The 18,862-nt window shown below is 32.7% G+C and overlaps 2 protein-coding genes across 2 annotated transcripts; one reads left to right on the forward strand and one right to left on the reverse strand.

Annotated features, from left to right (window-relative positions):
- Window positions 1-1,905: 1,905 nt before the first annotated feature.
- On the reverse strand, window positions 1,906-11,454 carry LOC108757947 (ubiquitin carboxyl-terminal hydrolase 8). The gene is made up of 11 exons (XM_018502655.1): window positions 10,812-11,454; window positions 10,388-10,731; window positions 9,301-10,213; window positions 9,034-9,203; window positions 7,873-8,005; window positions 7,626-7,778; window positions 3,756-3,992; window positions 3,574-3,678; window positions 3,281-3,487; window positions 2,463-2,818; window positions 1,906-2,366 (listed from the first exon to the last, which is right to left on the reverse strand). Exons 1-11 carry the CDS (start codon window positions 11,073-11,075, stop codon window positions 2,252-2,254), a joined length of 2,997 nt encoding a protein of 998 aa, XP_018358157.1. The 5' UTR covers window positions 11,076-11,454; the 3' UTR covers window positions 1,906-2,251.
- A 1,857-nt stretch (window positions 11,455-13,311) lies between these two features.
- On the forward strand, window positions 13,312-17,767 carry LOC108757926 (SCY1-like protein 2). Its single transcript, XM_018502627.1, has 7 exons — window positions 13,312-13,920; window positions 14,409-14,647; window positions 14,856-15,194; window positions 15,347-15,649; window positions 15,759-16,143; window positions 16,264-16,645; window positions 16,744-17,767. The coding sequence occupies exons 1-7, from the start codon at window positions 13,497-13,499 to the stop codon at window positions 17,252-17,254; spliced, it is 2,583 nt and encodes an 860-aa protein (XP_018358129.1). The 5' UTR covers window positions 13,312-13,496; the 3' UTR covers window positions 17,255-17,767.
- Window positions 17,768-18,862: the final 1,095 nt, after the last annotated feature.

Raw genomic sequence — 18,862 nt, forward strand, 5'->3', positions numbered from 1 at the left:
GAGCCGAGAAAAACGACAAGAAGTTTCCGATTAAAGCTCGGGATCGCGCCCGGGACGTGTATTGAACTACAGATTGCGCAGCAGTTATTAACGACGCGCGAAAGTTCGGTACTTTCGCGAAGGGTGGCCGATGCTAATTGCGACAACCACGGCTATGCTGACACGAGTATACGAGCACGATTCGCGAATTGCGGTGCGAACGAGACAACTTCGCCGAAAACACGTCGATCGTAATGCAGCGGTACAATTAATTAGTGTTTCATTAGCAGAATGGATACGATGGGCACGCATATCTTTACATTTTATGTACAAGGACACGCGAGACGAGCAGTTTAATTTTATGTTTCTTTTTATTAAAGCGAAGAGATTATTATGTCTTTCTTTCTAATAATTCTTATAAAATTTAATTTAGGCATCAATTCATTGTAATATACAATCATTATCATATTGTAATATATATGCAATAATTGATACATATATATTATGGATATACATCATATAGTTTTCATTAATATATTTTGTGAAAATGAATCTTTCAAATGTGGAAGCTGATGAGCACACGTTAAAGTAATTAATTACAAAAATCCAATAGTACAAAGAAAACATGCAATAATATAACAAAGAGAATAGCATTAATACAATAAACAAATAAAATGATTGAATAATCGCATTGCATTCTTCCAATATGAGTCACTTACATGTTTTAATGATAAATATAAACGACATTGCATGAATGAGCTTTTCAGATATTTTGAACATATTGTGATCGCAATTGATTGCGTTTTTAAAAATATTAGCACATGGAACACAACATATCTCATGATTAAAATATAAAGGGAAAATATTGCACTTCATATAAAAAAAATAGGATATACTTTGTGCAAAGAATAGGAGCAAATTTAAAGAAATAGGAATACATTGCACAAAAAATTGTTACGATGTTATTGATGTTGTCCTTTGACATTTTAGATATATATTACGCATTTCATGTGAATAATTATAATATAATTGTATATGGCAATAGTAAATCAATAATGTGATGAATTAGCAAACTCTCGCAAAATTCTTCTAATTTAATTTTTGCAAGTTGCTTTCATATTCTGTGTCAATATATATATATATGGCAAATATATATAACATATCCAAGAATCGTTTTATATATATACATATATTATTCGTAGGAATACATACATATATAATCATAATTATATACATATATACACATATATATACATATATATATATATATATATAATCATAATGATACTAATATGTATAATTATATACATAAATTATATTTAATATATACATGAACGCGAATTGCCATAAAGTATGAAAGTAGCTTGCACTTACGAAGATTATGCTATATATAGTCATCATTGTGATGTTTGAAGTGTAGAAATATTACAATTATGACTAATTATAAATTCTTTGGGCTGCTCAAAGCCAATATAACTTACATTTACTCGCATACAATAGCTCGTAACGGAATCCTACTTAATTATTTTTTTAAGAAGCGTACGTTTTAACGAAGCATTGTGCTTCACGTACAAAATGGTCACGTACAAAATGTACGTTGCGACAATACTGGCAGCGCAGCAAAGAAGGCAGTTAGTGTACTGCTAATCGATCTGAACCACATACAATGTATGCACTTTATCTATGTTAAACGCTATTTCACGATGACTGTAGAAATCATTTATGCCAAATATGTGATTAAACGAAACATATTTTTAACAGATGGATCTCAAATTCGAATAAATTCGTCCAAAATGTCTAAATTACTAAATAAGGCAAGGAACTATGGCCCCTTCCACTTCATTTTAATATACAAAAAATAATAATTCGACCACAATAATGATACAAGGCATCATTGTTAAATAAGCATAACGTTACCTGACTAATGAATCTATGTCAATATAATTATATGAAGCTATACACATATTAAAATATTCTCGAGCACAACTATATTTTGCTTTATGTCTAAAGCAATAGACTGCAGAAATACAGAAAAATCATCGTACGTATTTACATATTCTTAACGAATGCCAGCACCAATAAAGTTTTCAATATCGTCACAGCCCCTATACGTTTTAATCGCGCATAGGAGATTTATCATACAAAATATAATGATTTAATATCTACAAAGCGTTGAAAATCATATTCCTGTGTGTACTCCTCTTAAATAATATCACACTGAAGACTCTCGTCATAACTGGATCTTGATTACATCCGTGGCCGCGTCCTCATACTACATGATCGTGTTCGGAAATGATGTATAAAACAATAAATAGGCACTCGTGTTTTGAGACTTCACTTGGTTCGGTGATACTTCCGTGACAGTTTGATCATCGTACTTGTACCATCTGCAAGATATACATTATCATTATACAATGATATAAAAAATTATCCAAAATATTTCTGCTGCCTAGAAGATTTCTATTAAAAAATGTTATACGTACTTATTTTGAGTAGAGTTTTTGCAAAACGCTGTGTAGTGACCGCCGTCCATTGTTCCATAATGATTTGATATCGCGTAGAGAGTGTAATTGTAATTACGGATATTATTCGACATAATCGCCTTCGTGTTCTCCAAGACGAGGTATGGCTTCAAGTTAAATCCCGTGAGAGGAAAATCAACGGCGGTGTTGCGCTTTTCTAACCATCCGCCACTCTCGGCGAAACGGTTCAAGTGAATCACGACGATGGGTGCAAGTTTGACGAAATCGAACTTTTTCGTCGCGTCACGAGGTGTCTGACACTTAGGACATTTCCATCCACTCACTTTCTGTCCTGTCACAAACTTCTCCATACAATCCTGAAATAACAAAACAAAACAATTTCATGAAACATATAATTGTCATAAAATGTTATATATATCTTTTCATTTAAATTTAATTGATTTAAATTATATTAAGATAATAGACTACTCGACGTTACTAAAAGTCACACAATCGCCGATAACAAAAGAAGTCAAATATGTAATGTACTTCAAATGTTTTGATCTTTAATACTGTTCTCTTCAGTGAGTACAAAAATAGTTAAATGTTGTTATTTATGTTGCTCTGTATCACTGTTGTTATTTTAATTTTTTAATTGATTTAATCATTTATTAATCATTTATATTATGTTTACGCATAAAAAAAAGAAATGAGAAAATTATATTATTCAAGTATTTGTATTATATAATATATAATTGTATATGTGTTATTTATATACATATCTATATATATATATATATATAACTATATATAAAAAATATATTTCGTAAAATACTTACATTTAAAGTGCACCGATTGGATTGAGATAAAGACATTGTTAAACTATTAAATGTTTCGTACGTAGTACTCGCTTGTTTACAAAATGAACATGTAATGGTGGATCTTAATTGCCCAAAAAATAAGTCCGATATTATAGATCTCTGAGAATTCATTGCTTTGTCCCATTCTTTCTCCGCATTAGTCATTTCAATCGGCATTTTCACGTTCTATAAGAAAAAGATAAATTTTAATATTTTAGTATTTATTTTAACATTAATTAATTTCCGTCAAATTATCCATCACAAATTTTTACCTTTTTAAGCTCATTATGCATCCAATCTAATAAGAACGTGAGAAATTCGTGGGAGTCTTGCTGTTCGTAACTTTCAAATTGTAATTTGTATTGTCCAACTGCAACCTACAATAATAATAATTCATGCCAATTGAAAAAATTACTTTGATAGTTTAAAAATAAGATTCTACGAGCTAAAGTACCTTTAGGTCGTAAGGAGATATGCTCTTGTACTGGCCTCTCCATAACGCTTTAATTACTTGAGCCACTTCTTCCACCACTTGGCCTTGTGTCATATTGTCATTATTCGTATTGAGATCATCAGTATATGAATTATCAGTAAAATATTTCGCTAAGTTCGTCGTATTACTTAGGCACTGAATGATGCTGTTCATGTAACAAGAATTGCCCAAGTTCTTCAGACCGGTTATGCCTGGATGCTGTAAGTACAAGAAGGCTATTTTTACATTGATAAATCACATTATCAATCATATATAATTGTGCCATATATATATATATATATGTATATACACAACATACACACGCACACACCTTCCACGTGTTATGACAAGAGAAAATACAGATAATCAGAATTTAATCAAAATTTTCCGTTGAAAAATTTCAATGTTTAGATTTTATTTAACTCTTTTATACACAGTACTTTGTTTTAATTTTGAACATCTGCTTAAATACCAGCCATATTTAAAATTTTCAAACAAACTTTACATAAGATATGACAATAATTAAATTTTTTCAGAAATATATTTTTATCAAATTTTTACCATAAAAGAATAACGGCGTGTGAACGATTAATCTTTTCTCAAAGAGTGGAACTCACAGTTGCAAGATTGCGCGATTTATTTTCCGCGTAACGTAATTAAGCAAGTGGTTTATCGATCTATTTACATGTGACGGTCAATAAAACCTTATAACGTACTCACTCTGACGTATTTGTATATCGTACATTGACGTACAAACCAATCTACTATTCATTATTTCTTAATAGACGGCATTTATTAATTAGTTATTCTTAATGCATTTAAAACATTCCATTAAGAAATCGTGGAAGAGTTTAGCATTTATTAAATATTCATTAAAATATTTAGGTATTAAAAGAGGATGTTAAGTTAAGACTATTTTTGAGTTAGGGTAAAAGAAATTTTGAGATATACAAATTATGTATCATTAAAAGGATACTTAAACGAAGTCGAATGATATATTGCTTAATTTGATGAAACATTGGGAACATGGGAAAAATCATGATAAAAATCAAATTTAACGTTATCACGTTTATTGATAAAAAGTTATTAGTAAGATATTAAGATATCTTTAGAATTAATCAATAAGGACTGTATTATTAATTAAACAATTAAGTAAAACTTGTAGGCGATTTTCGAGCGATTGATGGGCAACAAAAAGTTGTGTTTAGTATTAACGATATAGTTTTTGTTGCTTAATTTTTGGAATATCTTAATATGTTTTAGATTTACTGTCTTTGATAATGATTTCTCCTATATTACCAATATTTTCCTAAGATCATTTGATCCGCTACCCTTCAATATGATATGTAATTTATACATCTCGGAACTTTTTATTTTAACAAGTAAGAGTTTCCGACTTCCAGCCGAGGCAATAAATTTATTTACAGTTTTTCAGTACATTAACGTCTTTCTAATAGGATGCCAGATTAAGCATCAAATTATTAAATTGCTTATCAATTTAATTTGTGATATTACTATAGTAGTTTGATTGCGTTTATAAGTTCGAAAAATCATTTCGGCACGCAGTTTAAAGAACTACATATTTAGTATATAAATTCACATAGAAATTATTTAAAAAGCATCTAAGATCCAGCTTTGACCGTAATAGGCATTAAACTCTTACTTGTTGTATATTCACATATACGATCTTAATAAATCGTTTATTATTCTTTTTATTTTAACCGAAAAAGATCTATCATAACATCCTCCTTTACATTATAGGCTTTCTATAATAAGTCATTATATCTAAGCTTAAGTCTTAAGCTGTAAGAAATTGATCAATCACAGTTGAATGTGATAAGAATAATTGACTATGATTAATCAATTTCTTATAGTTTAAGACTTATTTATAATAAATCATTACCTAAGCTTTAAGTCTTAAGCTATAAGAAATTGACCAATCATAATCGATTATGTCTTCTCACATTCGACTGTGATTGGTTAATTTCTTACTTTAAGACTTAAAATTTAGGTAATAACTTATCGCAGAAAGCCCATTAAAGCTTAGGTAATAACTTATTGTAGAAAGTCCATTAATTTCACGTAATAAATATATACAAAATTATGTGTTGCATAAAATAAATATTTCTAACTAGATACAATAATTTTTGAAAGAACCAGAGATATATATTACTTACAAGAAAAGAACAATGTTCTTAATTTCTGTATCATGTCTGTCAGATGAATTATTTAAAAATTAGTATAAAATCGTTTTTTCCCTGTCTATTACCTTTTTAAAATAATTAAGCAATTGCAATGGAATAAATCTTCTTTGAAGATACACCATTATCTCTATCATTCTTCACCACACCAACGAGAAATTATTTTATCACAAGATAGTAAGCATTGTACCCATACGCATGTTTGATTATATTATCGTGCATAAAATTACAATTAAACATTATATCGTTATTGCAAGCTAACGAACAAATGAATCGTAAGCTAGTAGCAGATATATTAATGTTATATAAATATATATTAATAGACACACACACGCATACACACACAATATTTTCTTGAATAATTAATATTGCATTGTAATCAGCTTTTAATTGTAAGAAGTGCCTCTTTATAACGTAATAAAAAAAGATATCACGGATACATTCGGGAGGGAAACACCTCCGATAGGTGATCCACGATCTGGCGAATGTGCTCGGACACTGGTGCGTGTTTGTCATACCACTAATCGGAAGTTTGTCTGTGGATTGGATTGAGAAACCCCATGTGTGTTGAGTCACTTCGCGCAAGTACACGTGCGCGTACATTCATTTATGTATGTGATATAATTATGTTGCACATGATACGTGCTCTAGAGAATTACTAAGTTTCTTCGCGACCAAAATCTTAAAATGCGTATTAACTAATCTATGTATTCTCTTAATGACTTTTGCGCTATTCATCTGTTAATTCGGTATGCTCACTCTAAAGCTAAGATTTTTAATAAAAGGAAACTGAAATTAATTCCCCAGAATTTCAAACGTAATGTTGAAATATACAAATAGTATAAACAAGGACTCAAACAAACTAAATACAAAAAAACGAAGAAAAATACAGGCTAATGAGATTGTAGCACAGTTACAGGTGCGCAAAACAATATTAGATCAATTTTCAATTTATTTAACAAATTGTAACGTAACATCAATTTTCGAACATTTTGAGTTTTGACTCTATTCAGACAAACATTTGGACATCGTGTCTTAAACACGTCACGGACGTAATAACGTTAAGCTCAAGATTGTTGTATTTAAAATTCGCTAATTATTTGATACCCAAAGCAAACATATCAGTTCTTGAGGAAGACATTTGACACTTGAGTTTTGGCAATCTGTGAGTCAATGAGTATCATCCTTCATGAACTGACGAAATTTTACTTGTTACTCAATTATCGTTGAAGATGACTCGAAATAGAATCAAAACGTTAAAAAATCGATGTTACATCACAATTTGTTAAATAAATTATAAATTGATTTAATATTGTTTTATGCACCTGTAACCACACTGCATTCTTATTAGTCGTCACTAATATTGTATTAACAATAAATATTCCTATTCATGAATTACATTGTTATCATGCTGATATCACTCACAGCTCAATATCATACATGTGATTTATGCCAAGCATTATATGAAATGGAAGACTAAGAATCCAACACCATAAGCATTTTTTATCGTTTAAAACTCGGACGTTTGTCTTTAATAATACGCGAAAACGAATGTAATGAAAGCAAAAGCTGTGATAATGTTCGTATGTAAGATTGTATTAGCAATTTTGTCGAAAAGCGCCCGTATAATCTTGTCCGAATAAGTACTTACAACAGTGCCGTGAATAGGAGTCATTCGTTCCTCCCGATTCCCCCAACTAAGAGAAGACACTTTGATGTTCTCATTCCCAATTCCATTTTGATTTCGAGGCGAAATATGTGGCTTAGAAGTTCTATCTATCTGAGGTGCTTTACGATCTCCCAACTAATGGAATTACGTAATTATGCGATTGCTATTTTAAATAGATAACAAAAAAGAACGGATTGATTATAAGATTGTAGCGCGGAATTTTTCATACCTGTAACAGATTTGGACTCGAATAAGAACGCTCCAAGCCGGTGTTAATGGGTGATCCATCCGCCTTCAAGGGTTCCTTGTGAACGTCACTGTCGTTTTTCAATATCTCCTTGTGTTCTCTTTGCAAGAAATCTCTATAATCACACAATAATATGAATTAAAACAAGAAATACATTATATAATGTAATTTCAATACATAATATTTTAATACAAGCTATCAATAAAAAAGGTACCTTAATAATAAACATAAAACAATGATTGTTGAAGAAAAATCAATACTAAGCTAAATATAATAAAATTTATTTAATAATTTTGTTTTTTACAGTTTCTACAAATGGTAAATAGATAATCGATCGCGTATCTGTCCTTATGCTTAAGGTCCATCTGGAAACAGTCTGTAATTCGTCATCCATTTTTTAATCGCTTTCGGACAAAGATTTTTAGCCATAAAGTATTTAGAATAAAAACTTGAATGGCTTTCAGCCAATATGTATTATGGACATAGTGCTTTTCAGATTTGAATGAATATTATGCTTTCTAAATTATTTTTTATGACACAGAAGAATTAATTTTTCATGAAATTTTTTATTAAATATTAATAAAAAGTATAGAAAAATCAAATGTTAATAAAATTTGTTTAACTATTAATAAAAATATTAATAAAAACTTATACCCAACTCAAAATTTTTGATACATTAAAATACGAAAATGCATTCGCGCAATACAAGTGATTGTAACTATGGTTGCGTTCCGTTGCATGCATAATGTGCATTATGCATGCAACAGAACGCAGCGTATAATCAACTGTTTGCTAACTAAAAGTTTGCTAATTAAAAGTTTCTAATATAATAGTTATATTTAAAAAATGTAATCATTTACCGCATTACCGATAATTTGTATATTTTTTCTATTATTATTAACACATTGAGTGCCAAATTAACTCGTATAGTTAGCGATTACATATAGATGCCAAAGATTAGATCTTCTGAAGAAGAAAATAAAAACTTTATTATAAATCTTCTGATAAAAAAATTAATAATATATAATTAATATATTAAAATAACAAAAATGGCATTAGTAGTGGCAATCAATGTATTAAAGTATATTAGAACTTTCATATAACATTAATAAAATATGTATATATATATATATATATATTTACTCCTGTAGCTGTTTTCTTTTGGTTTCAATGTCTCTGATTTCCTTCTGTAGCAAAGAGAGATTAAACTCAAGATTCTTCTTCTCATAGTCGTCAGTGGGATTAAATTTAATTGGATCCGTTTCCTTTAAATATGTCTTAAACTCATTTTCGATTTTTAGATACATTTTATGCTGTAATAAATGAAAAACGTTTAATATTAAATTTATAGTAATTTACAGCTTTTGTTCGCTGTGAAGTAGATTATAAAAAAAGTAAATAAACAAGTACCATATCCTCTAATTTAACTTTCAGAGACTTTATTTCTGTTCGTAGATAATTCTCGTCACTGGGACTGTACTTGTTCTCACGTTGCGAATAAAGCTCAAATTCATGGGTCAACAACTCAGTGGCAAGCTTGGATTTCGATTTTGCCAGTTCATTTAACTCTTTCATAAACCTTAATACTTCTTTACATCGTGGATCGTATGTTTTCAAGGTGATTGGTTTACTGCTACGATCAATCACCGGTTTTGCGCTCACTTCGTTTTGTGGCACTTTACTTGATAATATCTTAGAATGAGCTAATACTGGACTTTCTGGACTTTCCAATCGTTTCCCATTTACACTGTCACTCCGAGATGGTCGTTTATCGTTAATTGATATTGTTACATGGCTAATGAAATGCTTGGATTTGGTATCATTACTATTCGATCTGGCATGTCTAGATATCGCTGATTTGTTGTCACCATGATCCATTTCCATGTCGACACCATTGTTAGAGCCGATCGCATTATTCAATTTGTTCTTCGTTTCTTGCTCTTCTTTTTTCAAGATTTCATCTTCCGAGTCAGAACACGCCCAAGAAGGATATTCAAACGTATCAAGAATCTTCTCATCAAGTGCAACGATCTTAAACTCAGGTACTTCAATGCTGGGATTCGTTGTAAATGCTGGATACCGCTCCCACCATTCCTGGTATCCTCCATTCAGAATCTTAATCTTTTTATGTTTTATACCAGGATCCCATTTCTCAAAAATATCTTTTAATAGATTTATATGAGTACACGGTGTCAAAGTTTCTTGTGTAGTATTCCAATCTAGCAAGACTAGAATATCCGTGTGTTGTGCCGATCGATTAACAAATAAGTCATAAGAATGCTTATCGTTTGCGAAATATTTTTCAAAGTGAATGCCTAGCAGCCTGAAAGCAAAAATCCATCATAAAAAATTAATATAAATAAAGCTATAGTAAAACTGCAAAAAAAATATAATCTCATATATAAGTAACATAAATATATAATAAATATAAATAAATAATAAAAAATATGCAATCTATATATAAATAATATAGATTGCATAAAAATGTCTTGCTTACCCTTTTTTAATTTCAGACTGTGGAATGTTAATACATCTATCGGACGATATTCTGGAATTTTCATAATGACTCTTCTGCCTAGTATCAATGATCAAATATCTGGCACGTATCTTTTGTATTAGATTATACAATTTATCACATGATATAAAGTTGTCATTATCGCTACTTAGACTTATATCTTCAGCTGGTATTTCTGGTAACTTCAAGCCAATGTCTGGCACCTTGGACTCATCCACTTCTACCTCCATTAGTTCTACCTTATCGTTGCATTTTTTCAAATTAAGCTCATAACGTACCTCTAACTTTTGCTTCAAGTCTGCAAGTATGTTTTTCACTTCATTTATCTAGAATATAAATATTTATTTATTCCATTGTCTATACAGGGAAATGTCAGGCTGATCATTTTAGAAACGCTACTTCTTACCTGATCAACAGTCATGCTCGTAGCATAGGCCGACTTGCCACCCTTGTTATGAGTTCTTCTCAACCACTCGACTGAATCCAGCCACCTCTTCAAAAAGATGTATGCCCTCTCATCGTCTCCTTCCTTTTTTGCCAAATCAGAACTTTCTCGCATAGCAGGGAGCCTTTGGTACACGCTGCGTGGCTCCTTACCTATGTAATTGATCTTAGCCTTTTGCACGAGGTCATTGATGCAGGTATACCTCAAATTTGTCGCGTTTGACATGTTGCCAGTCGTCGTGATTTTTTACTTCGATTCTCAACGTAAGATTAGAAGACCATCCGACATCAGGTGCAATGTACGCAACGCAACTCAGCTGTCAGTCAAAGAATAAATGTTAATCGTCTAATTTACTTTGGACCGCGACATAGCAAGCCGTAGCGATTCGGATGGAGGCAGAATATCGCTCGACGATGCTCGGAGACGTCGCAGAGTCGCGCAAGATGCTATCGATCACCACTATGTCGTCGTCACGTCATCAGGCGAAACCTTTCGCGATGTCTACCAAATATACAAACTTTAATCCTCCCCGTGCGAATTCGCACTCCGAATTGCTTCAAAAGTACGAACGACTCTGAAATGAAAAACCTCTCCACGGCGCTACCCTACGTCCCACGATTCGCCACAATTCTTGCAGTTCAAAATGCGCTCAGGAATTGTAGATGTCAGCTGCGCCGAGGTCACTTTAAAATCACTAAGGGCCGGTTGTTCCATCTTTTGGTAAATTTTACCTGTTGGGTAAATAACAAGATTACCCAATCACACGCGCGAATTGCCAGATTTACCTAACAGGAGACCAATCACATTTGCAGATTTGCCTAACAAGTGACCAATCACATTTGCAGAAAAGAGAGCAGAGTGATGACTGAGTTGTGATTGGTCCCGCTGTAAATTTCCGCTCATGGAACGGCACCCTGAGGCTGATGTCATATGAGGCCCGTTCTTTTTGGTTGAACTTTTGCACCAGTTCATCTTTCTTTCTTTTCTCTCCAGGAGGAAAGAAGAGGAAGAAAGATAAACTGGTGCAAAAGTTCAGCCAAAAAGAACAAGCCTTGGGTGCATTCAGTGGGGTGATCTCGATTGACCACGGCTCGATTGGACACCACCAATCACAGCGACCGGTGCTTAGGAGCTTTGTAGTCTCAAGCGCTGTGAATGGCTCGTGTCCAATTGAGCCGTGTCCAACTGGGTGCCACCCCATTCAGTACTATTACCGCTCACTGAGCGCTCAGTGAGCTCTTGTATCTGCATCAACATGAAGTGCTGTGTGCCTGGATGTTGAAGTAACATTATTTTTGTTTATATACCATTCATGTCCATATAGACCTCTGCTATACGGCACGCTTAATCGGGTTTAATAACATCCGTAGTTATGAAACTGGCCAATCATAGCTTTTCGTCGGGAGAATGGAATGATTGTGATTGGCCAGTTTCATAACTACGGATGTTATTAAACTCGATTAAGGGTGCCGTGTAAATGTAGTCATCGATTTCCATACATCGATAGTACATCGATCGATACATCGATCGCAACGCGCGCGCGAACGCTTCTGATTCGTTCAAATATCGCAACAAATCAAAATGGCGGCTGATCAATTGCAGCCACGAATTTTCCTCGATGCCCATTCCAGTGTATATATAGTTCAGTGCTTGATGCTACGGCCGTGTTCCAAGTGTACAGTCAGGGTCTAAAAAATTGCAACATTTTCTTTTCGATGGATTTCGGAATTTAGTTTGCTCCCCAAGCGATTGGTTATTACTTATGGACTCATAAATAAAAACCAATCGCTCGATGAATAAGCTGCATTCCGAAACCCATCGAAAAAAAGTGTTGCAACCTTTTAGGCTCCGACTGTACTGCCAGCACTGAAAATGCTACAATTTACGTTACGTGTACTATAAATTTTCAGTACTAGCAGTTAATTTTGGAACACAGCCTCTAAATGCTTCGAAACATTTTTTGATTGGCCAATTAGTAAAATTCTTTCTTCCGATTGGTCAATCAAACGCTTCAAAGAATTTATAACGCCAAGTGGACCGCACCTTCTATCTAGAATAAACGAATGACATCTGCAATATAGTAACTGCATAAACAAATGCACTCAATAGGTTTTTAAAGCTTTAGCTATAAGAAATGGACGAATCAGAGTCGATTATTCTTCTCGCATTCAACTGTAATTGGTCAAATTTTACGGCTAAAAGCTTAAAATACCTGTTGTAGATCCGTACTTACGACCGGGAGTCCGGAGTGTAGGAGGTGTGTCTATCAAAGTTGGTCATACAAATTATGCCGTGTAAAGCTAGAAACATAATAGACACAGGCAATAGGCACAGACAACAGAGAATAACGAGCCGTCCAATCAGAGCTTTGGGGTATAAGTTCGATATTATATCCCAGAGCTCTGATTGGACGGCTCGTTATTCCCTGTTGCCTGTGTCTATTGTGTTTCCAGCTTGATTCATGACGATAAAGTCGATAAATAGCAATGATTTCTGTAACCTTAGCCTCGCTGTGAGGTATTTCTGTAGAGATACGAATAAAAGTAGTTGGATAGTCGTTTCGATATTCTAGAGTGGGTTTTTTCTGACATTCCACGCGTGTGCGTTTTTTCACTGGTGACATTGTTCTGAATAGCAGCTGACACGATGGACGTCTTAAACAAACTTCGTAATACAGTCAGCAACACTATCACCAATACTGTCCAAAATACAGCGTATGGCTTATCGCAGCTGTCCAGTGTTCTCCCTGGTAATCCAGTCACCAGGGAGTTTGAAGCAACCGCTCATGTGGCAAGCGCTGGGCCAGGATTGCTATGGAAGATCTACAGTGGCTACAAGAAGTCCACCAAGCAAGAAGCAGCAATTTTTGTTTTTGAAAAGCGTATGCTGGAGAGATGGACCTCCAGGGCAGATCGGGAGCTCGTGCTAGAGACTCTGAAACGGGGTGTTATGCAATTGACAAAGTTGAGACATCCACAGGTTTTGACTGTACAGCATCCATTGGAAGAATCAAGGGACAGTTTGGCGTTTGCGACTGAGCCAGTGTTCGCTAGTCTGGCTAATGTACTAGGTAGATTTTATATAAACTTCATACTGCTATAGAGATTAAAGGTATTTTTCAGTAAGAGACACAAGTGACACAGTGTAAAGTCTAATTTACAATGTGCTCTTTGCTTCTTTCTCTTGCTTTTTATTTCTTTTTATCTCTTGTTTTTTTGTCTTATCCTTCTTTGTTTTCTGTTATTTTCTGTCACAAGATAAAAATTTATAAACTTTGAAATTGACAAGAAATGTATGACAAGATACACAATTGTTGATAAAACAGTCAATAGAGGGAAATGCTAAGAGATAGAAAGCAAGAAACAAAGTAAAGAGATTGTAGTTTAGGCTTAATATAAATATAATTATTTTATATTTGTTTGACATTGGTAAACAATAAGGACATACTGATTCACTATATTGTCTGTGTCTCTTGCTGGAAAGCACTCTAAATTACATTTTGCAATGTTTTATTTGAAGCTGTTTTAGTAGCGATGATATATGTGAAATACATTGTAGGTAATTACGAGAATATACCTCAACCAACTCCGGCAAACTTGAAAGGTTACAAGTTGCTTGACATAGAGATACGATATGGATTGCTGCAACTGGGAGAAGGTTTGGCGTTTTTACATGGTGATGTAAAATTACTGCATAGGAATTTATGTCCGGAATCGATTGTTATCAATGTTCATGGAGCTTGGAAGATATTTGGTTTTGACTTTTGTGCCTTAAATCAGAATTTAGATGGTAAACAGGTATGGAATTTTATTAAGTGATAAGAATATTTGTCAGTTATATTTTAATATAACAAACTGAGAAGATTAATATGTAGTTATACCGTCTATATTTTATAAACCAAAAATAGATTTGTATAGCAATTATTAAATCATTTATTTCACCAAATAAATATTTGGATTGATGATTGTACTTTGCATTTTCATGAATCATATTTTTTTATTGCAGCCATCATGGTCTTATCTTGAATATGACTCTACGCTCCCTGCAGTTGTTCAACCTCAGTTAGATTACCAGGCGCCCGAATGTATTTTAGCAAGTAGTAACGGACCACCTAGTGATATTTTTGCCTTGGGTATACTGATATATACGATACATTCCTCGGAACATCAACCGCTGCAGGAATTTCACAATGATTTTGGAAAATGTCGACGTTTCTTGGAAAATTTCAAGGGATGTAATGTCTCGGCAAAACTTCTTCCAATTCCTGATACACTTAGAGATACTGTAAAGCTCATGTTGAGCCATAGTCCTGAATTACGATTAGATGCTCATCAATTTATCAAGGTAACTTATTTCTTCTAAATAATTTCCTGTCTAATGTATTAAATTTGCAAAATCTGTTTTAAATAATTGAGAGTGTATAAAAAAATATTTTGAAAATAAAAAATAGTCTTAAAATAAAATGATATTTACTCCATTATTATAAATTGTTGCAGATCGAATATTTTACGGACATTGGCGTAAAAACATTAAATTACTTGGACAAATTATTTCAATGGGATAATCTCCAGAAATCGCAATTTTACAAAGGTCTTCCACAACTATTAAAACAGTTGCCACATAGAGTTGTGCTACATAGAGTATTACCTGCTCTCTATAAGGAGTTAGTTAATCCACCTATGATACCGTTTGTATTGCCGAGTATACTGCAAGTAATGGAAGTTTCCGAGATAGAAGAATTCCGAGAACATATCTTACCCAATCTAAAACCTGTTCTTGCTTTGGAAGATCCACCACAAGTAAGTATATATTTTCCTTACAAGTAGAATAATGAAATGGATTATAATAAAATAAAAGTAAGATAATGGTGATAAAACCTTTATACAACGAATAACATTTTTTTTATAGATTAGTTTAGTTCTCATGCAACAAGTAAATTTGTTATTAAAACTGTGCCCCACGGATGTAATTAAGACCGACATAGCGCCTATGTTATTGCGTGCATTAGAATCCGAATGGGAACAGCTCCAAGAACTCTGCCTATCGGCATTACCAAATATTGTGACGATGATTGAGGGACCAGTTATAAAAAATGCCATACTTCCACGGATGAAAAAGATATGTTTGTCGCCAGGAAAGAAATCCACTAGTCTTGGAGTACGTGTTAATTGTTTGCTGTGTCTCGCGAAAATGTTGCCGAGCTTTGATCGTTGGCTGGTATTCGATCAGATATTACCATTCCTCCAAGAAGTTCCTCATTCTGGCGAACCAGCAATTTTAATGGCTATTATTGGTAATATATTTTACTAGTAAACTTTAAAAAAAGAAATTTTTAATATATTTTATATTTATTGTAATCTGCGCTCAATTTTATTGGAAAGATTGAGAAAAATATTTTTCTTTATGTTGCTAGGTATTTACAGAATGCTACTTACTCATAGTAAGCTAGGTATGGGCAAAGAAATATTAGCAACAAAGGTACTACCGTTTCTGTTACCCCTCTGTATAGAGCAAAATCTTAGCATGTCGCAATATGAGACACTTTCCACTCTTGTTGTCGATATGATAAATCGAGTAACCAGCGAGCATCGAGAGGCATTACGTCAATTGGATGCTGTGCGTCGTGAGACACAACAACTCGATCAAGAGCTTTCACAAGTGACTTCACCCACCTTTATGCAAAACAACAGTTTAAGCGATATTAATTTAACGCACCAAATGCTATCCCCGAATGCTAATTCTAATTCTAAGACTGTAAATATTGAGAATGGATTAACCATTGAAGACAAGTTCAGGTATATCTTGACTATATTTTAAAGACTTAATATATTTTCTTTAAATATAATCGCATAATCATTAATTGTAATACCAAAACATTGATGATTTTTTCTAGGTTGATTCAACAACAAGAAACGCATCAAAGAATGCAGTCTCAACCTATGCTGACTCCTAAAGCTGTATCACAACCTATAAAATCGCAACCGAAGGATTTGACTGCGACTTTGCTAAAAAATAATCTAGATGAGTTAAATCTGTCAATGTCAAGATCGACTATGTCACAATCGGCTGCTAAAAATACTGCACATAAATATAATGACATTAGTCTAACGCAATCGCAATTTTTAACGTCTCCGACACTTAATTCGCAAACAATGTTGAATAGATCAATGAATTGGAATTCCAATGGAATGGGTACACCCATGAACTGGAACTCGCCACAATCCACCTTGATGTGGAATTCTATCGCTCCTCAGAATAACGTAAATTTTGCTATACAACCAGAGGTTAAGCCAAACTTAAACTTTCCTGGAACCTTGCAGCCTCTCATGTCACCTACTAATACGCAAACTAATGTAAACAAACTTAATTCATCCACGCAAGATATTATGGATTTGCTTAGTTAATAAGTTGAAATATCTTCGAAGTTATCGCTGGAATAACAAACGGTACGTTGTAATATTTTTATATATTACAGAGTAATATGAAAACGCTACAGTGATTGTAATACATAAGGTGCATTCAGTACTACAACCGCTCACTGAGCGCTCAGTGAGTGGTCGTAATATTGAATGCACCCATAATTTTTCGTCTAATGTAATTGATTTCGGGTAATATTATCGAAGATGAAAGTCACCATTATATAATAAAGAATTGTAAAAAAAAAGTAGACCATCCTTTGTATCAGCACGAACGATCAAAGATTCCAATATTAGACCAATATTAAATTACAATTGTTTTACATATTTTATATTGAGACTGTTCTGTCTAGAATAATTTAATTGTAGATCTCTTAAGAAATCTTGGAGAACAAACAATAATTACCGGAGAAAAGTATGTCCACTTAGTATAAAACTAAAAATTACTATGCTTACAAGATGTTTTCCAAAATACAACGCTCATCTTTGCAATATTTTTGTCCCCAATGCTTAAAGACGTACAGTTGAGTACTTTATCAGTCTTTTATATATATATATATAACTTTTCTTAGATATATTCCGTATCTATATTCCTTGTTTTAATGATGTTGTCGATAACTAGAAAAAAGTCTATGTATGTTGTAACTCTTCTTTGGATGCTTTATTAGTTTTATTGTATACTTCTCCTGTTTTAATATTTATGAACCATTAAACAGATGTATATTTATAAAGATGTTCAAAGTCGACAAATATTAAAATAATCTTTTCAGATAATATTAAACCGTACATTAAGTATGAAATAGTTAATAAGTTACTACGAACACTGAAGAGTAGTAACTTTGAATGTGATAATAAAATGGAAGTCACAATTTTTTATACAGAAATGCATGTTTTTCATCGTGATTTAATTCGCCATGCTCCCTCACGCTTTGATGTACATATAGCTTGTCCGCGGGATAAGGAAAACTTTAATATAAGAATTATTTAAAATAGAGATATTGCTCATTAAAAAGATCTAGGATTGTGGACCGCCGTTTTCATTCCATACTTGGCGATTTGTAATAAAGAATCGTTCGTATATATCAATGACTGTATATTAACACGATTGTTGTGTGGCGTTTACTTGTAATATATCGTCATATAAGCTCTGCAAAAACAAAATTTATTTTAGAATATTTTTCTGTATGAAATGATCAAGCATTGTATGTTACAAATGGTCAAAACAATGCGTTAATTTTATTCGAAATTTTGTGCATGCGGGATTATTATGTAAATCTCTACGTAAGATACATTACGTAAATCTCTTTGATCGTCTGCAATTGTTACCTTCAAGCAAATATGTTTGCATGAAATTACAAAAAAAAATTGTATGTGTAATATTCTTGGATCTATTTGTTGTTTATTTTGTTACTGTGTACAATTAATTGTTAATGATTGCTATTTGAGTCTAATAAAACTGCTTGAAATGTTACTGCTTAAAATAAAAGATGTGTTAATTTATAATTATTTTTATCTCTTACCATTATTAATTACATTATTATTAATTATGAATTGCATGCAAAAACGTGTTTCTAATTAAAATTTGATTTTATAATT

The sequence above is a fragment of the Trachymyrmex cornetzi genome, unplaced genomic scaffold, assembly GCF_001594075.2.
Source record: "Trachymyrmex cornetzi isolate Tcor2-1 unplaced genomic scaffold, Tcor1.1 scaffold148, whole genome shotgun sequence".
NCBI lineage: Eukaryota > Metazoa > Arthropoda > Insecta > Hymenoptera > Formicidae > Trachymyrmex > Trachymyrmex cornetzi.

What these genes read in the sequence shown, in the direction of transcription:
- LOC108757947 (XM_018502655.1), bottom strand. Translation starts at nt 11,075, where the DNA reads ATGTCAAACGCGACAAATTTGAGGTATACCTGCATCAATGACCTCGTG. An exon ending in CGAGTCCAAATCTGTTACAG is followed by an intron (nt 7,779 to 7,872) that starts GTATGAAAAATT and finishes TAATTCCATTAG; the next exon opens with TTGGGAGATCGTAAAGCACC. An exon ending in TGCATAATGAGCTTAAAAAG is followed by an intron (nt 3,488 to 3,573) that starts GTAAAAATTTGT and finishes TTTTTCTTATAG; the next exon opens with AACGTGAAAATGCCGATTGA.
- LOC108757926 (XM_018502627.1), top strand. Translation starts at nt 13,497, where the DNA reads ATGGACGTCTTAAACAAACTTCGTAATACAGTCAGCAACACTATCACC. An exon ending in CTTTGGAAGATCCACCACAA is followed by an intron (nt 15,650 to 15,758) that starts GTAAGTATATAT and finishes TTTTTTTTATAG; the next exon opens with ATTAGTTTAGTTCTCATGCA. An exon ending in AATTTTAATGGCTATTATTG is followed by an intron (nt 16,144 to 16,263) that starts GTAATATATTTT and finishes TTATGTTGCTAG; the next exon opens with GTATTTACAGAATGCTACTT.